This window comes from Pseudophryne corroboree, chromosome 5, assembly GCF_028390025.1.
Source record: "Pseudophryne corroboree isolate aPseCor3 chromosome 5, aPseCor3.hap2, whole genome shotgun sequence".
Lineage (NCBI taxonomy): Eukaryota > Metazoa > Chordata > Amphibia > Anura > Myobatrachidae > Pseudophryne > Pseudophryne corroboree.
In genome coordinates, this window is record NC_086448.1 from 628,694,593 (window position 1) to 628,722,211 (window position 27,619).

The following is a 27,619-nucleotide window of genomic DNA, read 5'->3' on the forward strand; positions in this document are numbered from 1 at the left end:
AGAGAGCCCACTGTATGCTGAAATTTCTGAGACGGGCCCCACCGTACCCGGATCCGCATGTGAAGCCCCAGCGTCATGCTGTGGACTTACCGGACGCGGGGGAGGACTTTTGCTCTTGGGAACTGGCTGTATGCTGCAGCTTTTTCCCTCTACCTTTGCCTCTCGGCAGAAAGGATGCGCCTCGAGCCCTCTTGTGTTTATGGGGCCGAAAGGACTGTACTTGATAATACGGTGCCTTCTTTTGCTGTGGGGTAGCCTGTGGCAAAAATGTCGATTTCCCAGCCGTAGCTGTGGAAACGAGGTCTGAAAGACCATCCCCAAACAGTTCCACTCCAGGGTATCAATATTATCCGACAGGGAATCTGACCACGCAGCAGCAGCACTGCACATCCATGCTGATGCAATCGCTGGTCGCAATATAATGCCCGTGTGTGTATATATATAGCTTTTAGGGTAGCCTCCTGCTTTCTATCAGCAGGATCCTTTAGGGCGGCCGTATCCGGAGACGGTAGTGCCACCTGTTTTGATAAAACGTGTAAGCGCTTTATCTACCCTAGGGGACGTTTCCCAACGTGACCTATCCTCTGGCGGGAAAGGGTACGCTGCCAATAACCGTTTAGAAATTATCAATTTCTTATCGGGGGAAGTCCATGCTTCCTCACACACCTCATTTAATTCCTCAGATGCAGGAAAAACTACTGGTAGTTTTTTCTCACCGAACATAATACCCTTTTTTGTGGTACCTGGGGTACTATCAGAAATGTGTAATAAATTTTTCATTGCCTCAATCATGTAACGGGTGGACCTATTGGAGGGTACACTAGTCTCATCGTCGTCGACACTGGAGTCGGTATCCGTGTCGACATCTGTCTGCCATCTGAGGTAGCGGGCGTTTTAAAGCCCCTGATGACATTTGAGACACTGGAACAGTCACAAGCTGAGTAGCCGGCTGTCCTATGTCGTCAAACCTTTTATGTAAGGAGCTGACACTGTCACGTAATTCCTTCCATAAGTCCATCCACACAGGTGTCGACCCCTCAGGGGGTGACAACACATTTACAGGCATTTGCTCTGCCTCCACATCATTTTCCTCATCATACATGTCGACACAGCGGTACCGACACACAGCACACACACAGGGAATGCTCTGACAGAGGACAGGACCGCACAAAGCCCTTTGGGGAGACAGAGGGAGAGTATGCCAGCACACAGCAGAGCGCTATATACCACAGGGATATCACCTATAAAGAGTGTTTTCCCTTATAGCTGCATATATATATATATATATTATACTGCGCCTAAATTTGTGCCCCCCCCCCTCTCTTTTTTACCCTTTCTGTAGTGCAGGACTGCAGGGGAGAGTCAGGGAGCGATCCTTCCAGCGGAGCTGTGAGGGAAAATGGCGCCAGTGTGCTGAGGGAGATGGCTCCGCCCCTTTTTCGGCGGGCTTTCTCCCGCTTTTTGTGTTATTCTGGCAGGGGTAATTTACACCTATATAGCCTCTGGGGCTATATATGGTGTCAGTTTTGCCAGCCAAGGTGTTAATATTGCTGCTCAGGGCGCCCCCCCCAGCGCCCTGCACCCATCAGTGACCGAAGTGTGTGGTGTGCATGAGGAGCAATGGCGCACAGCTGCAGTGCTGTGCGCTACCTTGGAGAAGACAGAAGTCTTCAGCCGCCGATTTTCCGGACCTTCTTGCTTCTGGCTCTGTAAGGGGGACGGCGGCGCGGCTCCGGGAACGGACGACGAGGTCGGGTCCTGTGTGCGATCCCTCTGGAGCTAATGGTGTCCAGTAGCCTAAGAAGCCCAAGCTACCACCACTTAGGTAGGTTCGCTTCTTCTCCCCTTAGTCCCTCGCTGCAGTGAGCCTGTTGCCAGCAGGTCTCACTGTAAAATAAAAAACCTAAACTATACTTTCTTTCTAGGAGCTCAGGAGAGCCCCTAGTGTGCATCCAGCTCGGCCGGGCACAGAAATCTAACTGAGGCTTGGAGGAGGGTCATAGGGGAGGAGCCAGTGCACACCAGATAGACCTAAATCTTTCTTTAGATGTGCCCAGTCTCCTGCGGAGCCGTCTATTCCCCATGGTCCTTACGGAGTCCCCAGCATCCACTAGGACGTCAGAGAAAATGTAACATGAAAGCTCTCCCTACCTTTCCCTATTTATCACAGATTCTGCAGGGACGCAGAGTGTAGACCGCCTCTTTAAAGTCCCCTCGATCTTCCAGCAGGGACAGAAGCAGTGATGTTATGGCAGAACACTCATCTGCAAGAGGGGATCTAAAGAAAAACAGCAAGTCTCCTTGGTGTAGCATTTCTTGGGCTTGCTAGCCTATCGCCCCACACTGGAGCCAGTGCATGGAGAACACTCTGCCAATGGCCCTGCCCTGCTAGACGTACTGGGACACAAGCTACTAGCTTTCCTATTGTGGGGTGTGTGGTCGAGGTGCAGGCACTCACTCGCTTTCCAACTGCGTGACATAACGGAATCGCGCTCAATACTGATTATCTGCCAGATCTGGCTAGTTGGAACGAAGATCTAGTAATGGATGAGAGCAAAATCTGTTATTTAAACAATTTGCAAAACAGACAAGAACTGTCGTTCATACTGTCGATTGTCATTTGCTCTCAACTATTACCAGATTTTCATTCCAACCAGCCAGATGATTTGCCGGACAGTTGTATAGTGTATGTCCAGCTTAAGAGTCATAATCAGTCTAGAACTAAGGTCATCTAGATTGCCACATGTCTATACGGAAATCCCACTTGCACATAAACAAAACCGGTTCAGATGGTCCTTTGTGAGGGCCAATGCTTTCAATAATTATTATAAGGTCAACACAGTCAAAGTCAACGGGTACAAAAAGGTCAACAACTTTTTAATGGTTTTTATTATTATTTTTTGAATTTTTTCCACTTTTCATACGTTGCAAGGGGACACTGTACACTAATTGGGGTTCCCTGTGCTCTGACAGAGCAAACACCCCAAAAATATAAATGCTGTGTCAACCAATTACATGTTGACCTTTTCATGTATCAACCTTTTCCATTGTCTACCTTTTGACCCTGTCTACCATATAGGGTCAACCTATTGACTATCGGCCTAATTCGGGTAAAACTAATGAGCCACACCCAGTTCTCTCTCAGTAAAAACTAGGGTTGTGCAATACATTGCTTAAGCCAATAATATGAGACAAAAGCAAACGGATAAGAAATAGTATTTAATCACAACCATTGCATAAAAATATAAATAAATAAAAAAACGATTAATGATTTAAAGGTAAAAAAAAAAAAATTAGCTTGGTAACTGAAGAGGTACACAGGTATATGTAAAGGAAAGAAGAGCGGAAATATTAGTCTGGAGGAAGAACTGCAATGAATGAATGGATAGTGGTAATTAAGAATAATATACGGGGGGGGGCGGCATTATTTTAAGATCCAGCTGCTTAAGTATAACAAGGTTATTAATACATTAGCAGCAAACATTACCTGTCCGTGAGGAACGCACAGATCAAGTTTTTTGCCTCCTTTGAAATATCACTGTCTTCAGGGAATGTGAGCGAATTCTTATGGTTCATGATTTTGCTGTACGTTCCAACCAGTGAGTCTGCATAAAACGGAGTGTCTCCTACAAATAGAGAAAAAGTTTCGCTGTTAAATATTTCAGATATAAGAAACATTAGACACTGATGCATTCCTGCATGTGGCTATTGATAAATTACGGTTTCAGCAAATGCACTGCATGTTCGTGATCTCCCCTACAGTACAATTAGCTGTATACACACACAAGCACGACTGCAAGGTCCCGGCCTACACAGAAACTAAAATATTTTAAACCTACCGGTAAATCTTTTTCTCCTAGTCCGTAGAGGATGCTGGGGACTCCGTAAGGACCATGGGGTATAGACGGGCTCCGCAGGAGACATGGGCACTCTAAAGACTTTAGATGGGTGTGCACTGGCTCCTCCCTCTATGCCCCTCCTCCAGACCTCAGTTAAAGAACTGTGCCCAGAGGAGACGGACAGTACGAGGAAAGAATTTTTGTTAATCTAAGGGCCAGATTCATACCAGCCCACATCATCCACACCGTATAACATGGAACATACGCAACCAGTTAACAGTATGAACAAAACAGCATCAGACAAAGACTGATATTAACTGTAACATAACCCTTATGTAAGCAATAACTATATATGTCTTGCAGAAATATGTCCGCACTGGGACGGGCGCCCAGCATCCTCTACGGACTAGGAGAAAAAGATTTACCGGTAGGTTTAAAATCTTATTTTCTCTTACGTCCTAGAGGATGCTGGGGACTCCGTAAGGACCATGGGGATTATACCAAAGCTCCAGACCGGGCGGGAGAGTGCGGATGACTCTGCAGCACCGATTGAGCAAACATGAGGTCCTCATCAGCCAGGGTATCAAACTTGTAGAATTTTGCAAAAGTGTTTGAACCCAACCAAGTCGCCGCTCGGCAAAGCTGTAATGCCGAGACGCCTCGGGCAGCCGCCCAAGAAGAGCCCTCCTTCCTAGTGGAATGGGCCTTTACCGAATTTGGTAACGGCAATCCAGCCATAGAATGAGCCTGCTGAATCGTGTTACAGATCCAGCGAGCAATAGTCTGCTTAGAAGCAGGAGCGCCAACCTTGTTGGCAGCATACAGGACAACAGTGCCTCTGTTTTCCTAATCTGAGCCGTCCTGGCTACATAAATTTTTAAGGCCCTGACTACATCAAGGCACTTGGAATCCTCCAAGTCACCCGTAGCCACAGGTACCACAATAGGTTGGTTCATATGAAACGATGAAACCACCTTAGGCGAAAATTGAGGACGAGTCCTCAACTCTGCTCTATCCACATGGAAAATCAGATAGGGGCTTTTGTGAGATAAAGCTGCCAATTCGGACACCCGCCTTGCAGACGCCAAGGCCAACAACATGACCACTTTCCAAGTGAGAAATTTTAAGTCAACAGTTTGAAGAGGTTCAAACCAGTGAGATTTTAGGAACTGTAACACCACGTTAAGGTCCCATGGTGCCATTGGGGGCACAAAAGGAGGCTGGATGTGCAGCACTCCCTTTACAAAAGTCTGGACTTCTGGGAGAGAAGCAAATTCCTTCTGAAAGAAAATTGATAGGGCCGAAATATGTACCTTAATGGAGCCTAACTTTAGGCCCATATCCACTCCTGTCTGTAGAAAGTGGAGAAAACGGCCCAGATGGAAATCTTCCATAGGAGCATTCTTGGCTTCACACCAAGATACATACTTCCTCCAGATACGGTGATAATGTTTCGCCATCACCTCCTTCCTAGCCTTTATCAGAGTAGGGATGACTTCCTCCGGAATACCTTTCCCAGCTAGGATTTGGTGTTCAACCGCCATGCTGTCAAACGTAACCGCGGTAAGTCTTGGAACACGCAGGGCCCCTGCTGTAACAGGTCCTCCCTGAGAGGAAGAGGCCACGGATCTTCTGTGAGCATTTCCTGAAGATCTGAATACCAGGCCCTTCGAGGCCAATCTGGAACAATGAGTATTGTCTGCACATTTTTTCGTCTTATGATTCTCAATATTTTTGAGATGAGCGGAAGAGGAGGGAACACATAGACCGACTGTAACACCCATGGTGTCACCAGGGCATCCACCGCTACTGCCTGAGGGCCCCTTGACCTGGCACAATACCTCCAAAACTTCTTGTTGAGGCGTTGCACCATCATGTCTATTTGAGGTAGTCCCCAATGACTTGTTATCTCTGCAAAAACTTCTTGATGGAGTCCCCACTCTCCTGGATGGAGATCGTGTCTGCTGAGGAAGTCTGCTTCCCAGATGTCCTCTCCCGGAATGAAGACAGCTGACAGCGCGCTTACGTGATTTTCCACCCAGTGAAGAATCCTGGTGGCTTCCGCTATTGCCACTCTGCTCCTTGTCCCGCTTTGTCGGTTTACACGAGCCACGGCTGTGACGTTGTCTGATTGAATCAGAACCGGTAGGTCGCGAAGAAGATACTCCGCTTGTCGTAGGCTGTTGTATATGGCCCTCAATTCCAGTACGTTGATGTGTAGACAAGCCTCCTGGCTTAACCATAGTCCCTGAAAATTTCTTCCTTGTGTGACTGCTCCCCATCCTCGGAGGCTCGCATCCGTGGTCACCAGAACCCAGTCTTAAAAACCCAATCTGCGACCCTCGAGAAGGTGAGCACTCTGCAGCCACCACAGGAGAGACACCTTGGCCCTGGGGGACAGGCTGATCTTCTGATGTATTTGTAGATGGGACCCGGACCACTTGTCCAGAAGGTCCCACTGAAATGTCCTCGCATGGAACCTGCTGAAGGGGATGGCCTCGTAGGCCGTCACCATTATTCCCAGTACTCGAGTGCATTGATGGACTGACACTCTCTTTGGTTTTAGCAGGTCTCTGACCATGTTCTGGAGTTCCTGGGCTTTTTCCACTGGGAGAAAAACCCTCTTCTGTTCCGTGTCCAGAATCATGCCTAAGAAAGATAGCAGAGTCGTTGGAATCAACTGTGACTTTGGTAGATTTAGAATCCAGCCGTGCTGCTGCAGCACCCTCAAGGAGAGCGACACGTTTTTCATCAATTGATCTCTCGATCTCGCTTTTATCAGGAGATCGTCCAAGTACGGGATAATTGTGACTCCCTGTTTGCGTAGGAGCACCATCATTTCCGCCATTACCATTGTGAAAATTCTCGGGGCCGTGGAAAGCCCAAACGGCAACGTCTGAAACTGGTAATGACAGTCCTGTACAGCGAATCTAAGGTATGCCTGATGAGGGGGATATATGGGGACATGAAGGTATGCATCCTTTATGTCTAGTGATACCATAAAATCACCCCCTTCCAGGCTGGAGATCACTGCCCGGAGCGATTCCATCTTGAATTTGAACTTTTTTAAGTACAGGTTTAGGGATTCTAGATTCAGAATGGGTCTGACCGAGCCATCCGGTTTCGGGACCACAAACAGGGATTAATAGTACCCTTTTCCCTGTTGGACTAGGGGAACCCTGATAATCACTTGCTGTTGATACAGCTTTTGAATTGCAGCTAAAACTATTTCCCTCTTTGGGGGAGAAGCTGGCAAGGCCGACTTGAAAAATCGGCGAGGGGGCACCTCTTCGAATTCCAGTTTGTAGCCTTGGGATATAATTTCCATCGCCCAAGGATCCACGCCTGACAGAACCCAGACCTGGCTGAAGAGTCGAAGATGTGCCCCCACCGGCGCGGACTCCTTCAGCAGAGCCCCAGCGTCATGCGGTGGATTTAGTAGAAGCCGGGGAGGACTTCTGCTCCTGGGAACTAGCTGTCGCAGGCATTCTTTTCCCTCTACCCTTACCTCTGGCGTGGAAGGAAGAGCCCCGACCTCTTCTGGACTTATGCGATCGAAAGGACTGCATCTGATATTGTGGTGTTTTCTTTTGCTGTGGGGGAACATAAGGCAAAAAGGAAGATTTACCCGCGGTAGCCGTGGAAACCAGATCCTCTAGACCCTCCCCAAATAAGACCTCACCCTTGTAAGGTAAAACTTCCATATGTCTCTTTGAATCAGCATCCCCCATCCATTGGCGGGTCCACAGGGCTCGCCTAGCAGAAACAGCCATGGCGTTGGCTCTTGAACCTAACAGCCCAACGTCTCTCATATATAAGGCTGCGTCTTTAATGTGACCCAAGGTCAATAAAATGGTATCCCTATCTAGGGTGTCAATCTCAGATGACAAGATATCTGCCCACGCTGCTACTGCGCTACATACCCATGCCGACGCTACCGCCGGTCTGAGCAAGGCACCCGTATGTGTATAAATTGATTTTAAGGTAGTCTCCTGTCTGCGATCAGCAGGATCCTTGAGGGCTGCCGTATCTGGAGATGGTAGCGCCACCTTTTTGGACAAGCGCGTTAAAGCCTTGTCCACCCTGGGTGAGGATTCCCACCGTACCCTGTCCTGCGCGGGGAAAGGGTACGCCATAAGAATTCTCTTGGGAATCTGCAGCTTCTTGTCTGGAGTCTCCCAAGCCTTTTCAAATAAGGCGTTCAGCTCATGAGACGGGGGAAAGGTTACCTCAGGGAACATGCATACCCTCGTGTCAGGGACAGAGGGGTCATCTGTGCTATGCAAAACATCTTTTATAGCAATAATCATATAATGAATACTTTTGGCCACCCTAGGGTGTAACCTCGCATCATCGTAGTCGACACTGGAGTCAAAATCCGTGTCTGTATCAGTGTCTGCTACGTGGGACAGGGGACGTTTCTGAGACCCTGAAGGGCCCTGTGACACAGCCAAAGCCATGGACTGACTCCGTTACTTCCCTGGACTCTGCTTTGTCCAATCTCTTATGTAATAAAGACACATTTGCATTTGAAACATTCCACATATTCAACCAATCAGGTGTCGGCGTCGCCGACGGAGACACCACAATCATCTGCTCCACCTCCTCCTTAGATGAGCCTTCCGCTTCAGACATGCCGACACACACGTACCGACACCCCCACACACCCAGGGATATATACCTATATGGAGACAGTCCCCCAATAAGGCCCTTTGGAGAAACAGAGAGAGAGTATGCCAGCACACACCCAGCGCCACCGGACACTGGAATATAAACCCAGTCAGTACAGCGCTTTTATATATGTGTGTGTGTGTATGTATATATATATATATATATATATAACAACTCACTGCGCCAAATGAATGTGCCCCCCCCCCCCCTCTTTTGTGTCCTCTGTACTTGTGTTCAGCAGGGGAGAGTCAGGGGAGCCAGCTTCTCTGCAGCGTGCTGTGGAGAAAATGGCGCTGGTTAGTGCTGGAGGATCAAGCCAGTGCCCCTAGAGGTTAATTTTTCTGCCCAGGGAGCGCCCCCCCCCCCTGCACCCTTACAGTGCCATCAGTGTGTGAATGTGTGGGAGCAATGGCGCGCAGCGGTACCTCGGTGAAGATCTGAAGTCTTCTGCCGCCTGTGAAGTCTTCTTTCTTCTTAAACTCACCCGGCTTCTATCTTCCGGCTCTGTGAGGAGGACGGCGGCACAGCTCCGGGACAAACAACGAGGGTGAGACCTGTGTTCCGACCCTCTGGAGCTAATGGTGTCCAGTAGCCTAAGAAGCAGAGACTATCATTTAAGTAGGTCTGCTTCTCTCCCCTCAGTCCCACGATGCAGGGAGCCTGTTGCCAGCAGTGCTCCCTGAAAATAAAAAACCTAACAAAAGTCTTTTTCAGAGAAACTCAGTAGAGCTCCCCTGCAGTGCATCCAGTCTCCTCTGGGCACAGGATCTAACTGAGGTCTGGAGGAAGGGCAAAGAGGGAGGAGCCAGTGCACACCCATCTTAAGTCTTTAGAGTGCCCATGTCTCCTGCAGAGCCCGTCTATACCCCATGGTCCTTACGGAGTCCCCAGCATCCTCTATGACGTAAGAGAAATATCTAACGTGCTCTGTCAATGAGGGTTAAAAGTAAACAAGTAACCCGTGAACATCAAATGAGGGAAACTCGATGGAGTCAATTCGATTGCAGGAAACGTTGTCCCCGCAGCGAGATAGTGCACTGTACGGCAGCTTGAACTTGCATAATTTTGTTTGCAGCCCCATAGGGCTGTGTACAAAATTGTGTGAATATGGGCTAACACCGGGCCATGAGATGCTGTGCCGTTGTAACAGCAACTCAAACCATTCACCCACAATTGGATTGACCCCTTTATGTAATCTGAAGCAGAGAGCCTGCTGGATACAGCATGAACTACAGACAGCTTGTCACAGACTCGCTTACCCGGGAAATAAAATGTAGACTCCTATACAGCACAAACCAGACGGGTTCAGGGGATGAGTGGAGGAAAGATGCTACATTCAGAATTTAGTGAATACAAGTTTCAGGAGGGGCTGTCTAGAACTGGACAACCGTCTGGAGTGCATATTTACAACCTTTATCAGCATTTTATGTTGTTTGGGATTACTTAGATGAAGGTATGAAGAGAGAAAAGAAAACGTTTCTTAGCTGTGTCATTCTGCATAATTTCAACCCCCTTACATTTAGTTAAGTAGAAAGACTAGCCCTCAGCACAAATTAAACAAATGCATGAATTATAACACATGCATATATACTAACCATGCATCAGCTACCCCGCCCCCATCTGCCTGTCCCCCTCTCCCCTTCCGTCCTAACAGCTATAGAACCAGTAAGAGCAGCAGATATCCGACGCGGTAATCTACATAAATTATTTTAACACTGCTAATGCTGGGGAAACAATGAAAACACACAATAATTAAAAATATTCACAAAATCCTGATTCCATATTAGTTCAGCTCCATACTAAGACATAATTAGCACTTTGGACTAAAATGTTTTTAATAATTAGATTTATTTTAAGGCATAGCATAATAGCAATTCAGTACAGTCCACTTAATCTGCTGGTCAATTACATATGTTGGAAGTGTTTCAAGTAAAATGTGGATGTTTGCATAAATGTCCAGACCAATTTAATAGTGTCCTGTTTCCCATGTAAGATAATTTCCAGGACACTGGTTAGGAACTTACCTACTAGCATTTCGTATAAAAAGACTCCTACAGACCACCAATCACATTCTCTTCCATAGTAACCATCACCTCCCTGCGACTTTAATACTTCAGGGGAAATGTAATCAGGAGTTCCTACAGCAGTGTCACAACGTACCATCCCTTCCTGTGTGCCAGAGTTAAAGATTTCACTGGATTAATAAGATGCATTTATTAATATAACATACAGTAGTGGTCCACACAAAATATTACAACAGAGCCACATAATGCCTTACATTAATTCAAATGCTTTAAATACATTCGCTCACAGTGAGCTGACATTTTACATTAGTCATTAATAATGGTCTCTCTAGGGGTTTCTTGTAGTGAGTTACTAAGACTGAATCCAGTTGTTATTTAAATTGTTATTGGGTCTGTTTGAAAATGTTTGGCAACATTCACAAACACACAATTCAATGTAATATGTAACAGATACACAGCCTCTATACCAGAGGTTCTCAAACTCGGTCCTCGGGGGCACACACAGTGCATGTTTTGCAGGTAACCCAGCAGGTGCACAGGTGTATTAATTACTCACTGACACATTTTAAAAGGTCCACAGGTGGAGCTAATTATTTCACTTGCGATTCTGTGAGACCTGCAAAACATGCAGTGTGTGTGCCCCCGAGGACCGAGTTTGAGAACCTCTGCTCTATACAGATATGTCCTCAAACACCTATACTTTTTGCGCCATATGGGGCGAGACCCCTTTCACAATTCCCATGCTGTGCATTTTTTTCCTCGATTTCGCATCTCAGTTTGCATATAGGGTGGAAAGTACTAAGGGTAGAAATGCAGCAAAAACTAAGAAAATACTGTTTTCTGTGTTTTGTTCACATTCCCATGTGTACCAAGCATTCTTGGACCCAATGGGTAATGCCATTTTTAGATGGCGTTACACAACAGAAGCCTATGGACTTCTCTTTGCATTTCCTTTGGGAGGGATCTTTTGCCTTATTACCCTAGATTGTGTAATATTTCATCTTATTTCACTTACAGGATCATATCCAATTAGCCCCGAAAATGCTGTGTCTGCAACTAATTTTTTTTTTTTTTTAACTCCCTCCTCCCAGCCTATTATTTCGCGAAAACACGTAGTGTCCACGAAAATCCACGGACCTTATAAAATGCTCACTTATCAGAGATTAGGCTTGGCATGCCTAAGGCTGGAAAAACCAAACCCCTGATAAGCACCAGCATCGAGGCTAATAGGATAGCCCTCGACGAACCAATTAGCCGCGATAAATGACCATGGCTAATTGGATATCCCCCATAGTGTACTAGGATCAGGGGGGTATCCAAATGGTCGCAATAATCTACCATGGCTAATTTGTTTGCCGGGGGGGGGGGTTTGTGCCAAAATAATTGTGGGTTATCATGAGAAATAATAGGGGGGGGGGGGGGGGGGGGAGAGAGATAAGCGCCACAATTGAAAAAAAGTTGGTTGGGGGGGGGGGGACGACGACGGGACACGGACACCTTCGCGGCTGATTGGATAGCACCCTTACTGTTTTAGCGCAATTAAATCTATCTGTACATTGCGGGTCTTGTTCCAGGTGTACTCTTTAATGAATACAAACAGATCACCCTGTTCCGATATACAATGTAATATATATATATATATACATATACACACACACACATATACATACATATATATACACATACATACATACATATATATATATATATATACACACACATACACATATATATATATATATATATATATATACACACACATACATATATATATATATACATATACATATATATACATATACATATATATATATATACATATACATATATATACATATACATATATATATATATATATATACACATCTACATATATATATATATATATATATATATATATATATACACATACATATATATATACATATATATACATACATACATATATATATATATATATATATATATATATATACACACACATACATATATATATATACATATATATATATATATATATATATATATATATATAAAAAAATAAGATTTTACTTACCGGTAAATCTATTTTTCGTAGTCCGTAGTGGATGCTGGGGACTCCGTAAGGACCATGGGGAATAGACGGGCTCCGCAGGAGACATGGGCACTTTAAGAGAGAATTTAGATTCTGGTGTGCTCTGGCTCCTCCCTCTATGTCCCTCCTCCAGACCTCAGTTAGAGAAACTGTGCCCGGAAGAGCGGACAGTACAAGGAAAGGATTTTGGTAATCCAGGGCAAGATTCATACCAGCCACACCAATCACACCGTATAACTTGAGATAAACATACCCAGTCAACAGTATGAACAACAACAGAGCAACAGGTCCAACCCTGATGCATCCATAACATAACCCTTATTGAAGCAATAACTATATACAAGCATTGCAGAAGTCGTCCGCACTTGGGACGGGCGCCCAGCATCCACTACGGACTACGAGAAATAGATTTACCGGTAAGTAAAATCTTATTTTTTCTAACGTCCTAGTGGATGCTGGGGACTCCGTAAGGACCATGGGGATTATACCAAAGCTCCCAAACGGGCGGGAGAGTGCGGATGACTCTGCAGCACCGATTGAGCAAACACAAGGTCCTCCTCAACCAGGGTATCAAACTTGTATTACTTTGCAAAAGTGTTTGAACCTGACCAAGTAGCCGCTCGGCAAAGCTGTAATGTAGAGATCCCTCGGGCAGCCGCCCAAGAAGAGCCCACCTTCCTAGTGGAATGGGCCTTAACTGATTTTGGCAGCGGCAATCCAGCCGCAGAATGAGCCTGCTGAATTGTGTTACAGATCCAGCGAGCAATAGTTTGCTTTGAAGCAGGAGCACCAAGCTTGTTGGAAGCATACAGGATAAACAAAGACTCTGTTTTCCTGACCCTAGCCGTTAGCCCTGACCACATCAAGCAACTCGGAATCCTCCAAGTCAGTAGTAGCCACAGGCACCACAATAGGTTGGTTTATATGAAAGGATGAAACCACTTTCGGCAGAAATTGTGGACGGGTCCGCAATTCTGCTCTATCCGCATGGAAAACCAGATAGGGGCTTTTATGTGACAAAGCCGCCAACTCTGACACACGCCTAGCCGAAGCCAAGGCTAATAGCATGACCACCTTCCACGTGAGATATTTCAACTCCACCGTAATATTCCAAGGTAATATTCTCGGAATTATTACCCATGCCACGCGCTAGTCCAGGGAGGCAGAGGGAGATTAGGGAGGTAAATGTGTGGCTTAGGGATTGGTGCAGGAAAGAGGGGTTTGTGTTCCTGGAACACTGGGCGGACTTCTCAGTCAGGCGCCATCTCTTTTGTCGTGACGGATTGCACCTGACTGCGGAGGGGGCAGCGGTGCTGGGGGGAAGGATGGTTAGAAGGTTGGAGGAGATTTTAAACTAGGAGCCTGGGGGGAGGGTTTAGCTAGAAACTACGGATCATGCAGTGAGAATAGTGGGGATGGCGGTAGTAAACGAAATGGGGGAGAAGTTGGGGGGAGGGTAAGAGCAGGTGGTAAGGTTACTAACATGGGTACTAAAAGGGATTTTACCAAAGCACTAACCAATGACGATTACAGGTCATCATTGCTACATAAGGTGAAAGATGTCCCTAACGCAAGGGAAAATACTTATCTTAGTTGTATGTATGTAAACGCCAGAAGCATTACTGGTAAAAAGGGTGAACTAGAAATACTTGCAGCAAGCAAACAGTATGATATTATAGGCATTACTGAAACTTATTAATAATCCAAGATATGGATGGGAAAAATAAGATATAGTATATATATATATATATATATATATATATATATATATATATATATATAAAACACAGGAACAAAGAGGCGGCACTCGGAGTCTTTATGATCAAGGTGTATTCACAAAAAGTGTCATCAACGTTTCGGGGACCAGTTCCCCTTCTTCAGGATAAAGTGACAGTGCATAAAACAGTTTAAATAACATTCCCCATTACTCACCCCCTTTACACGTGTGTTCAAACTTCTCAGCGTTACCAGCTGGCCGCCCGTCGGAGCCTCCGCTCGGCGCCTCCGTTCGCGTCAGCATGACCCGGAAGTGACTTCGCGGGACCCCTCCGATGTGGCCATGGTAACACTGTACACAAAACAAACAGATCATCAGTGTAACCAGCGTTTGCTGCAACATCTTAATGTATAAAATGACAACTCAGTCACTAAGTGCTTCTGTGCAAATCATTAAAACCATGCTATGCTCTAAATGATTAAACATATATTACAATAAAAGTTATACCTATGTAATCAATACGTGATTTAGAAAATTAAACATATATTACAATAAAAGTTATACCTATGTAATCAATACGTGATTTAGAAGAAAATTCATTTCTAGAGCAACGAACCACATTGCTCTAGAAATTAATTTTCTTCTAAATCACGTATTGATTACATAGGTATAACTTTTATTGTAATATATGTTTAATCTTCTAAATCACGTATTGATTACATAGGTATAACTTTTATTGTAATATATGTTTAATCATTTAGAGCATAGCATGGTTTTAATGATTTGCACAGAAGCACTTAGTGACTGAGTTGTCATTTTATACATTAAGATGTTGCAGCAAACGCTGGTTACACTGATGATCTGTTTGTTTTGTGTACAGTGTTACCATGGCCACATCGGAGGGGTCCCGCGACGTCACTTCCGGGTCATGCTGACGCGAACGGAGGCGCAGAGCGGAGGCTCCGACGGGCGGCCAGCTGGTAACGCTGAGAAGTTTGAACACACGTGTAAAGGGGGTGAGTAATGGGGAATGTTATTTAAACTGTTTTATGCACTGTCACTTTATCCTGAAGAAGGGGAACTGGTCCCCGAAACGTTGATGACACTTTTTGTGAATACACCTTGATCATAAAGACTCCGAGTGCCGCCTCTTTGTTCCTGTGTTGCATATACCGGAGGGAGACCCCCGGACGGGGAAGGCACAGGAGCAAGCCATATCCCGCTGTGGATTACGTGAGTGCCGGGGTTACTGCATAGATATATATATATATATATATATATATATAATATATATAATATACTATATACTTCAGGAGTGACCACACAATGAGATAAAACAATTAATACAAATAAAAATAAACTTTAAACCATCTAAAACTCATAAAAAACTAGTCTACCTCTGATGAAACGACCGGGGCTAATGGTCGAGAAACGCGTTAGTTGACGGCTTTGGAGTAACCTCTCTATTTGATCATCTACTACTGCCCTAATTGCTGGGTAATTAGAACATCCAAAACCCGCTGCAAAGGACTCCGTATATCTCTGTACATTGGACTCCGGCTACAAAGGAATACCCAGCCGCGCTATCTGGCTAGCACCCAGGCAGCGCGGTGAATGCCGGCACGTGAAATACAGACAACGGAGGTCTCGGGTGATCCTAGCAAGTAAACCAGTGCGGGTGTAAGAGGCAGCACGAGAGGGATGCTCAGCATAAATTATCCCCACTAAACAGCTCCACACATCAGTGGCACGGGGAGGATAATTACCGCTCGGCTGGAGGAGATACTCGTCACATACCGACGCTACTTAATTGGATGGTATGTAAGCGGTCCAATTGTATGGTGACCTTTCTTCGTTATTTTAATTCCAGTATTGTGTCACAGACACTATTTATACAAATTAACTGTTCTCTCTGGATGAACTCTTGGGTGAATTACATCTCATTTAAATACAGGCTGGCCAGCCTATGTGGACATTTTACAACTAATGAATCAGTGCACTGTATTGTGATCTTTATTTAGGGATTATACTCTGAATTATTATACCAATAGTTCAGATTAGAGCGACTGTGATACCTTTGCGGGTTTTTCATATGAGTTTCAGATGGTTTAAAGTTTATTTTTATTTGTATTAATTGTTTTATCTCATTGTGTGGTCACTCCTGAAGTATATAGTATATTATATATATATATATATATATATATATATACACACACTATATCTTATTTTTCCCATCCATATCTTGGATTATTAATAAAACATTATCTCTAAATGTGATCCTGTTGCGCACAGATTGTTTTTTTCTGTTTAAATCGTTTTTTGGGGGATAGCAACTTTCCCCTTTTCACCAAATTGTGCAGCATTAGGAAGTTCCCATAGGGTTGAAGGCTTCGGGCGCCCATTTTATCTTGCTTTATCTCTTTATTACTGAAACTTGGTGGGATGAATCTCATGATTGGACAGTCAATCTAGAGGGCTATACACTGTTTAGGAGAGACAGACTAAATAAAAAGGGTGGAGGGGTGTGTCTTTACGTAAAGCCGTTTTTAAAACCTGATATACGGGAAGATATTCAGGAGGGTACTGTAGACACTGTCGAGACATTATGGGTAGAAATTGCATGCGGGGAAAAAGGAATAAAAAAGTTAGTATTGGGTGTATGCTATAGGCCGCCTGGTATCAATGCATCTGATGAGGAATTGTTACTAAAGCAAATTGAAAAGAGCAGCAGGAGTAGGAGACATAGTAGTGATGGGAGATTTTAACTATCCAGAGATAAACTGGAAAAACGATTCATGTGATACTGCTAGGGGTAATATGTTTTTAAACACACTTAATGATAACTACTTAGTCCAACTAATTGAGGAACCAACTAGGTACAATGCAATCTTAGACCTGGTATTAACAAACAATGGGGATTTGGTATCAGGTATTATAGTAGGGGAACCCATAGGAAACAGCGACCACAATATGGTCACATTCAATATCAGTTTCCATAAACAGCCCTATACTGGCTCAACTAGGACTCTAAACTTTAGCAAAGCAAATTTTGAAAAGATGAGGGTATTTTTCAGGGATATTGAATGGGAAGGTTTGTTTTTAGGAAAAAATACTACGGAGAAATGGGAGGTACTAAAATTCCTGCCTGCTAAAAATACACTCAAATTTATTCCTATGAGTAGCAAAAAAAGGAATAAAAATCATAAACCGATGTGGCTAAACAAAAAGATTAAGGAACTTATGAGCAAGAAAAGGCGACCATTTAAAAAATACAAATCTGATGGGGAAGCAGAGTCATTTCAGCACTATAAGGAATGTAACAAAATTTGCAAAAAGGAAATAAGAGCGGCTAAAGTAGAAACTGAAAAACTAGTAGCAAAGGAAAGCAAAGCGAATCCCAAAAAATTCTTTAAATACATTTTTCTGGATTCTGGCAGGGGTATTTACCACATATATAGCCTCTGGGGCTATATATTGTGGTATTTTTGCCAGCCAAGGTGTTTTTATTGCTGCTCAGGGCGCCCCCCCCAAGCGCCCTGCACCCTCAGTGACCGGAGTGTGAAGTGTGTATGAGGAGCAATGGCGCACAGCTTCAGTGCTGTGCGCTACCTTGGTGAAGACCGATGTCTTCTGCCGCCGCTTTTCCGGACCTTTTCTTGCTTCTGGCTCTGTAAGGGGGACGGCAGCGCGGCTCCGGGACCGAACACCAAGGACTGGGCCTGCGGTCGATCCCTCTGGAGCTAATGGTGTCCAGTAGCCTAAGAAGCCCAATCCGGCTGCAAGCAGGCGAGTTCGCTTCTTCTCCCCTTAGTCCCTCGCTGCAGTGAGCCTGTTGCCAGCAGGTCTCACTGAAAATAAAAAACCTAAATCTATACTTTCTTTCTAAGGGCTCAGGAGAGCCCCTAGTGTGCATCTAACCTCGGCCGGGCACAAGATCTAACTGAGGCTTGGAGGAGGGTCATAGTGGGAGGAGCCAGTGCACACCAGGTAGTCATAAATCTTTCTAGAGTGCCCAGCCTCCTTCGGAGCCCGATACCCCCCCCATGGTCCTTACGGAGTTCCCAGCATCCACTAGGACGTCAGAGAAACATTAATAGCAAGAGATTAAAGAAGGAGAGTATAGGCCCTTTAAAAGACAAGTTGGGAGTCTTAAGCAAAAATGATAATGACATAGCGGACACACTAAATGAGTTTTTTTCAACAGTATTCACTAGAGAGGACCCATTTCAGGGACTGACACAATCTCAATAATGAGAATATCCCACTGATAGGTACTTATTTAAGCGAGGAAGTAGTCTGTGACCGATTAAAACATTTAAAGAATAATAAATCACCAGGGCCCGATGGTATTCACCAAAGGGTTCTAATAGAGCTTCACTCTGAACTGGCAAAACCGCTATCTTTGATCTTTAAGGATTCAGTTATATCAGGTATGGTTCCCAAAGACTGGCGTATAGCGGAAGTAGTGCCTATATTCAAAAAGGGAAGTAAAGCTGAACCAGGTAATTATAGATCAGTTAGTCTCACATCTATAGTGGGGAAAGTATTGGAAGGTATTCTAAGAGATAGTATTCAGAAGTTCCTTGAAGTCAATAAGGTCATTAAAAGGAATCAACATGGGTTTATAAAGGACAGATCCTGTCAAACCAACTTACTTGGCTTTTATGAAACAGTAAGCGCAAACCTAGATCAGGGTAAAGACGTGGATGTAATCTTTTTAGACTTTGCCAAAGCGTTCGATACTGTACCACACATGAGACTTATCTACAAGCTACAAGAATCAGGGCTAGGAAGCACAATATGCACTTGGGTCAAAAACTGGTTAGATAACAGGGAGGAGCGCGTTGTGGTTAATGGATCTTTTTCAACTTGGACTGAAGTGCTAAGTGGTGTGCCGCAAGGCTCAGTATTAGGACCGCTATTGTTCAATATTTTCATTAACGACCTAACAGAAGGTCTAGAGAGCATGGTGTCAATTTTTGCAGATGATACCAAATTGTGTAAGGCTATAAATACAGAGGAGGATGCCAAGTCTCTTCAGAACGACTTCGTTAAATTAGAAGCATGGGCAGCCAAATGGAGAATGCGCTTCAACACAGACAAGTGTAAGGTAATGCACTGTGGTAACAAGAACAAAAATTACACCTACCTACTAAATGGGGTAAAATTAGGGGATTCTGTACTGGAAAAGGACTTAGGTGTCCTCATAGATAGCAGGCTAAGCAGTAGTACCCAAAGTAGGACTGCAGCAAAGAAGGCTAATAAGATATTAGCATGCACAAAACGGGGTATTGATGCTAGGGACGAGAGTATTATACTCCCGTTATATAAATCACTAATGAGGCCACACCTTGAATACTGTGTACAATTCTGGGCACCGTACTACAAGAAGGATATCCTGGAGCTTGAAAAGGTACAGAGGAGGGCGACCAAACTATTTAAGGGCATGGAGACGATGGAATACAAGGAAAGGCTTGAAAGACTAGGCATGTTTACATTGGAAAAGCGGAGACTAAGAGGGGATATGATCAACATCTACAAATATTTAAGGGGACAATACACAGAGCTTGCGCGGGACCTGTTTTTGGTTAGATTAACACAGAGGACTCGTGGACACTCGCTCAGGTGAGAGGAGATTCCGCACAATACGGCGTAAAGGCTTTTTCACGGTTATGACAATACGTGTTTGGAATTCCCTGCCCGAAGGAGTTGTAATGGCGGAATCTGTCAACACCTTTAAGAATGGGTTAGATAAATTCCTAATGGATAAGGATATCCAGGGGTATGGTGCATAGTCATGCATTATAGTTACTATAAATAAGGATAAAATGCCACGGCTGACAGCAGCATCAGTCAGAAATTTTAGTCAAATCATCATGCATAGGAGACCACAAATAGGTTGAACTCGATGGACAATTGTCTTTTTTCAACCTCAGATACTATGTTACTATGTTACCGTTTTGAGTGGTTCAAACCAGTGGGATTTCAGGAAACTCAACACCACGTTAAGATCCCAAGGTGCCACTGGAGGCACAAAAGGGGGTTGAATATGCAGCCCTCCCTTTACAAACGTCTGAACGTCAGGTAGAGAAGTCAACTCCTTTTGAAAGAAAATGGATAGGGCCGAAATCTGGAACTAAATGGAACCCAATTTTAGGCCCAAATTCACTCCTGACTGTAGGAAGTGAAGGAAACGGCCCAGTTGGAATTACTCCGTAGGGGCATTCCTGGCCTCACACCAAGCAACATATTTTCGCCATATACGGTGATAATGTTGAGCTGTCACGTCCTTCCTAGCCTTTATCAGCGTAGGAATGACCTCCTCCGGAATGCCTTTCTCCGCTAGAATCCGGCGTTCAACCGCCATGCTGTCAAACGCAGCCGCGGTAAGTCTTGGAACAGACAGGGCCCCTGTTGCAACCAGTCCTGTCTTAGAGGAAGAGGCCACGGTTCCTCTGTGAGCATTTCTTGCAGATCTGGATACCAAGTCCTTCGTGGCCAATCTGGAACAATGAGTATCGTTCTCACTCCTCTTTTTCTTATTATTCTCAGCACCTTGGGTATGAGAGGAAGAGGAGGAAATACATAGACCGACTGGAACACCCACGGTGTCACAAGGGCGTCTACAGCTATCGCCTGAGGGTCTCTTGACCTGGCGCAATACCTCTGTAGTTTTTTGTTGAGGCGGGATGCCATCATGTCCACCTGTGGCAGTTCCCACCGACATGCAGTCTGTGCGAAGACTTCCTGATGAAGTCCCCACTCTCCCGGGTGGAGGTCATGTCCCGGGATGAACACTGCTGACAGTGCGCTTACGTGATTTTCCGCCCAGCTTAGAATTCTGGCGGCTTCCGCCATCGCTTCCCTGCTCCTTGTGAGCCACTGCGGTGATGGTGTCTGACTGAATCAGAACCGGTTGGTCGCGAAGCAGGGTCTCCGCTTGACGTAAAGCGTTGTATACGGCCCTTAGTTCCAGGATGTTGATGTGAAGGCAAGTCTCCTGACTTGACCACAGACCTTGGAAATTTCTTCCCTGTGTGACTGCTCCCCACCATCGGAGGCTTGCATCCGTGGTCACCAGGACCCAGTCCTGAATGCCGAATCTGCGGCCCTCGAGAAGGTGAGCACTCCGCAGCCACCACAGGAGAGACACCCTGGCCCTGGGGGATAGGGTGATTAACCGGTGCATCTGAAGATGTGATCCGGACCACTTGTCCAGTAAGTCCCATTTAAAGGTCCTCGCATGGAACCTGCCGAAGGGAATGGCCTCGTATGATACCACCATCCTTCCCGGGACTCGAGTGCAGTGATGCACTGACACCTGTTTTGGTTTTAATAGGTTCCTGACCAGTGTCATGAGCTCTCTCTATCGGGAGATAAACCCTTTTCTGGTCTGTGTCTAGAATCATGCCTAGGAAAGGCAGACGAGCCGTAGGAACCAACTGCGACTTTGGAATATTTAGAATCCAGCCGTGTTGCCGTTATACTTCCAGAGAAAGTGCTACGCTGATCAGCAACTGCTCTCTTGATCCCGCTTTTATGAGGAGATCGTCCAAGTATGGGATAATTGCGACCCCTTGTTTCCGCAGGAGTACCATCATTTCCGCCATTACCTTGGTAAATATTCTCGGTGCCGTGGAGAGACCAAACGGCAACGTCTGAAATTGGTAATGACAATCCTGTACCACAAATCTGAGGTACGCCTGATGAGGTGGATAAATGGGGACATGAAGGTAATCATACTTTATGTCCAGGGATACCATAAACTCCCCCCCTGCCAGGCTTGCGACGACCACTCTCAGCGATTCCATCTTGAACTTGAACCTTTTCAGGTATATGTTCAGGGATTTTAAATTCAATATGGGTCTGACCGAACCGTCCGGTTTCGGGACTACAACATGGTCGAATAATAACCCCCTCCTTGTTGAAGGAGAGGAACCTTGACCACCACCTGTTAAAGATACAATTTGTGAATTGCAGTTAACACTATTTCCATCTCGTGGAGGGAAGCCGGCAGGGCAGTCGGTGAGGGGGCATCTCCTCGAAGTCCAGCTTGTATCCCTGAGACACAATATCTATTGCCCAGGGATCCAACAGGGAGTGGACCCACTTGTGGCTGAAATTTCGAAGGCGTGCCCCCACCGGGCCTAGCTCCGCCTGTGGAGCCCCAGCGACATGCTGTGGATTTTGTAGAGGCCGGGGAGGACTTCTGTTCCTGGGAACTAGCTGTGTTGTGCAGCTTCTTTCCTCTGCCCCTGCCTCTGGCAAGAAAGGACGCAGCTCGGACTATCTTGTTTCTTTGTGATCGAAAGGACTGCATTTGATAATGTCGTGCTTTCCTAGGCTGTGCGGGAATATAAGGCAAAAGATCAGAATTACCAGCCATAGCTGTGGAGACCAGGTCCGAGATCCCTTCTCCACATAATCCTCAGCCTTGTAAGGTAAACCTTCCATATGCCTCTTAAGTCGGCATCACCTGTCTATTGCATGTTCCACAGGACACGTCAAGCAGAAATAGACATAGCGTTGACTGTAGAACCCAGTAGACTAATGTCTCTTTGGGCATGTTTTATATATATATATATATATATATATATATATATAAGACCATCTTTTATATATATATCTATATATATATACACACATATATATATATATATATATACATACATACTAGGGTCTCAATCTCTGCTGATAAGGTATCTGTCCACGCTGCTACAGCGCTATAAACCCATGCCGACACAATCGCCGGTCTGAGTAGTGTACCAGAATGTGTGTAAATGGACTTCAAAGTACTTTTACTGCATGCTATCTGCAGGATCCCTGAGGATAGCTGTTAAGTCAGCGCTACCTTTTGGGCAACCGTGACACCCTAGGGGAAGATTCCCATCGTATCCTGGCCCTAGTAGGGAAAGGATACTCCCTGAGAATTCTTTGTGGGAAACTGCAGTCTCTTGTCTGGAGATTCCCGCTCTTTTTCTTCATGAGAGGAGGGAAATTTACCTCAGCTTTCTTCCCCTTAAAATAAGATTTTACTTACCGATAAATCTATTTCTCGGAGTCCGTAGTGGATCCTGGGGTTCCTGAAAGGACCATGGGGAATAGCGGCTCCGCAGGAGACAGGGCACAAAAAGTAAAGCTTTTCCAGATCAGGTGGTGTGCACTGGCTCCTCCCCCTATGACCCTCCTCCAGACTCCAGTTAGGTACTGTGCCCGGACGAGCGTACACAATAAGGGAGGATTTTGAATCCCGGGTAAGACTCATACCAGCCACACCAATCACACCGTACAACTTGTGATCTAAACCCAGTTAACAGTATGATAACAGCGGAGCCTCTGAAAGATGGCTTCCTTCAACAATAACCCGAATTAGTTAACAATAACTATGTACAATTATTGCAGATAATCCGCACTTGGGATGGGCGCCCAGCATCCACTACGGACTCCGAGAAATAGATTTATCGGTAAGTAAAATCTTATTTTCTCTATCGTCCTAGTGGATGCTGGGGTTCCTGAAAGGACCATGGGGATTATACCAAAGCTCCCAAACGGGCGGGAGAGTGCGGATGACTCTGCAGCACCGAATGAGAGAACTCCAGGTCCTCCTTAGCCAGAGTATCAAATTTGTAAAATTTTACAAACGTGTTCTCCCCTGACCACGTAGCTGCTCGGCAAAGTTGTAATGCAGAGACCCCTCGGGCAGCCGCCCAAGATGAGCCCACCTTCCTTGTGGAGTGGGCCTTTACAGATTTAGGCTGTGGCAGGCCTGCCACAGAATGTGCAAGTTGGATTGTGCTACAGATCCAACGAGCAATCGTCTGCTTAGACGCAGGAGCACCCATCTTGTTGGGTGCATACAATATAAACAACGAGTCAGATTTTCTGACTCCAGCTGTCCTTGCAATATATATTTTTAATGCTCTGACAACGTCCAGTAACTTGGAGTCCTCCAAGTCACTTGTAGCCGCAGGCACTACAATAGGCTGGTTCAGATGAAATGCTGACACCACCTTAGGGAGAAAATGCGGACGAGTCCGCAGTTCTGCCCTGTCCGAATGGAAAATCAGATATGGGCTTTTGTAAGATAAAGCTGCCAGTTCTGACACTCTCCTGGCCGAAGCCAGGGCTAGAAGCATGGTCACTTTCCATGTGAGATATTTCAAATCCACCTTCTTTAGTGGTTCAAACCAATGAGATTTTAGAAAGTCCAAAACCACATTGAGATCCCACGGTGCCACTGGAGGCACCACAGGAGGCTGTATATGTAGCACTCCCTTAACAAAGGTCTGGACTTCAGGGACTGAAGCCAATTCTTTTTGAAAGAAACTCGACAGGGCCGAAATTTGAACCTTAATAGATCCCAATTTGAGACCCATAGACAATCCTGATTGCAGGAAATGTAGGAATCGACCCAGTTGAAATTCCTCCGTCGGAGCACTCCGATCTTCGCACCACGCAACATATTTTCGCCAAATTCGGTGATAATGTTGCACGGTTACTTCCTTCCTTGCTTTAATCAAAGTAGGAATGACTTCTTCCGGCATGCCTTTTTCCTTTAGGATCCGGCGTTCAACCGCCATGCCGTCAAACGCAGCCGCGGTAAGTCTTGAAACAGACAGGGACCCTGCTGAAGCAAGTCCCTCCTTAGAGGTAGAGGCCACGGATCTTCCGTGATCATCTCTTGAAGTTCCGGGTACCAAGTCCTTCTTGGCCAATCCGGAACCACTAGTATCGTCCTTACGCCTCTTTGCCGTATAATTCTCAATACTTTTGGTATGAGAGGCAGAGGAGGAAACACATACACCGACTGGTACACCCAAGGCGTTACCAGCGCGTCCACAGCTATTGCCTGCGGATCTCTTGACCTGGCGCAATACCTGTCCAGTTTTTTGTTGAGGCGAGACGCCATCATGTCCACCATTGGTCTTTCCCAACGGGTTACCAGCAAGTGGAAGACTTCTGGATGAAGTCCCCACTCTCCCGGGTGAAGATCGTGTCTGCTGAGGAAGTCTGCTTCCCAGTTGTCCACTCCCGGGATGAACACTGCTGACAGTGCTATCACATGATTCTCTGCCCAGCGAAGAATCCTTGCAGCTTCTGCCATTGCACTCCTGCTTCTTGTGCCGCCCTGTCTGTTCACATGGGCGACTGCCGTGATGTTGTCCGACTGGATCAACACCGGTTTTCCCTGAAGCAGAGGTTCTGCCTGGCTTAGAGCATTGTATATTGCTCTTAGTTCCAGAATGTTTATGTGAAGAGACGTTTCCAGGCTCGTCCATACTCCCTGGAAGTTTCTTCCTTGTGTGACTGCTCCCCAGCCTCTCAGGCTGGCGTCCGTGGTCACCAGGATCCAATCCTGTATGCCGAATCTGCGGCCCTCCAATAGATGAGCACTCTGCAACCACCACAGAAGAGACACCCTTGTCCTTGGAGACAGGGTTATCCGCAGGTGCATCTGAAGATGCGACCCTGACCATTTGTCCAACAGATCCCTTTGGAAAATTCTTGCGTGGAATCTGCCGAATGGAATTGCTTCGTAAGAAGCCACCATTTTTCCCAGGACTCTTGTGCATTGATGTACAGACACCTTTCCTGGTTTTAGGAGGTTCCTGACAAGCTCGGATAACTCCTTGGCTTTTTCCTCCGGGAGAAAAACCTTTTTCTGAACCGTGTCCAGAATCATCCCTAGGAACAGCAGACGAGTTGTCGGCATTAACTGGGATTTTGGAATATTCAGAATCCACCCGTGCTGTTTTAGCACTTCTTGCGACAGTGCTAATCCCATCTCTAGCTGTTCTCTGGACCTTGCCCTTATTAGGAGATCGTCCAAGTATGGGATAATTAATATGCCTTTTCTTCGAAGAAGAATCATCATCTCGGCCATTACCTTTGTAAAGACCCGAGGTGCCGTGGACAATCCGAACGGCAGCGTCTGAAACTGATAGTGACAGTTTTGTACAACGAACCTGAGGTACCCCTGGTGTGAGGGGTAAATTGGAACGTGGAGATACGCATCCTTGATGTCCAAGGATACCATAAAGTCCCCCTCTTCCAGGTTCGCTATCACTGCTCTGAGTGACTCCATCTTGAACTTGAACTTCTTTATGTACAGGTTCAAGGACTTCAGATTTAGAATAGGCCTTACCGAGCCATCCGGCTTCGGTACCACAAAAAGAGTGGAATAATACCCCTTCCCTTGTTGTAGAAGAGGTACCTTGACTATCACCTGCTGAGAGTACAGCTTGTGAATGGCTTCCAAAACCGTCTCCCTTTCGGAGGGGGACGTTGGTAAAGCAGACTTCAGGAAACGGCGAGGTGGATCTGTCTCTAATTCCAACCTGTACCCCTGAGATATTATCTGCAGGATCCAGGGATCTACCTGCGAGTGAGCCCACTGCGCGCTGTAATTTTTGAGACGACCACCCACCGTCCCCGAGTCCGCTTGAGAAGCCCCAGCGTCATGCTGAGGCTTTTGTAGAAGCCGGGGAAGGCTTCTGTTCCTGGGAAGGAGCTGCCTGTTGCTGTCTCTTCCCTCGACCTCTGCCTCGTGGCAGATATGAATAGCCCTTTGCTCTCTTATTTTTAAAGGAACGAAAGGGCTGCGGTTGAAAAGTCGGTGCCTTTTTCTGTTGGGGAGTGACTTGAGGTAGAAAGGTGGATTTCCCGGCTGTAGCCGTGGCCACCAAATCTGATAGACCGACTCCAAATAACTCCTCCCCTTTATACGGCAAAACTTCCATATGTCGTTTTGAATCCGCATCGCCTGTCCACTGTCGCGTCCATAAAGCTCTTCTGGCCGAAATGGACATAGCACTTACCCGTGATGCCAGTGTGCAGATATCCCTCTGTGCATCACGCATATAAAGAAATGCATCCTTTATTTGTTCTAACGACAGTAAAATATTGTCCCTGTCCAGGGTATCAATATTTTCAATCAGGGACTCTGACCAAACTACCCCAGCACTGCACATCCAGGCAGTCGCTATAGCTGGTCGTAGTATAACACCTGCATGTGTGTATATACTTTTTTGGATATTTTCCATCCTCCTATCTGATGGATCTTTAAGTGCGGCCGTCTCAGGAGAGGGTAACGCCACTTGTTTAGATAAGCGTGTTAGCGCCTTGTCCACCCTAGGAGGTGTTTCCCAGCGCTCCCTAACCTCTGGCGGGAAAGGGTATAATGCCAATAATTTCTTTGAAATTATCAGCTTTTTATCAGGGGCAACCCACGCTTCATTACACACGTCATTTAATTCTTCTGATTCAGGAAAAACTATAGGTAGTTTTTTCACAC

At 45.7% G+C, this 27,619-nt stretch overlaps 1 protein-coding gene across 2 annotated transcripts in view; it reads right to left on the reverse strand.

Annotated features, from left to right (window-relative positions):
* Positions 1-27,619, reverse strand: part of ROCK1 (Rho associated coiled-coil containing protein kinase 1) — a 294,513-nt gene that overhangs the window by 94,846 nt on the left and 172,048 nt on the right. For both annotated transcript variants that reach the window (XR_010177843.1, XM_063923571.1), the window contains exons 7-8: positions 10,535-10,679; positions 3,488-3,626 (exon numbers count right to left, since the gene is read on the reverse strand). Coding sequence is in view for 1 of the 2 variants with exons in the window: in XM_063923571.1 (XP_063779641.1) it covers positions 3,488-3,626; positions 10,535-10,679 (284 nt within the window). In the remaining variant the exon portion in view is untranslated. The remainder of the gene's footprint in view (positions 1-3,487; positions 3,627-10,534; positions 10,680-27,619) is intronic.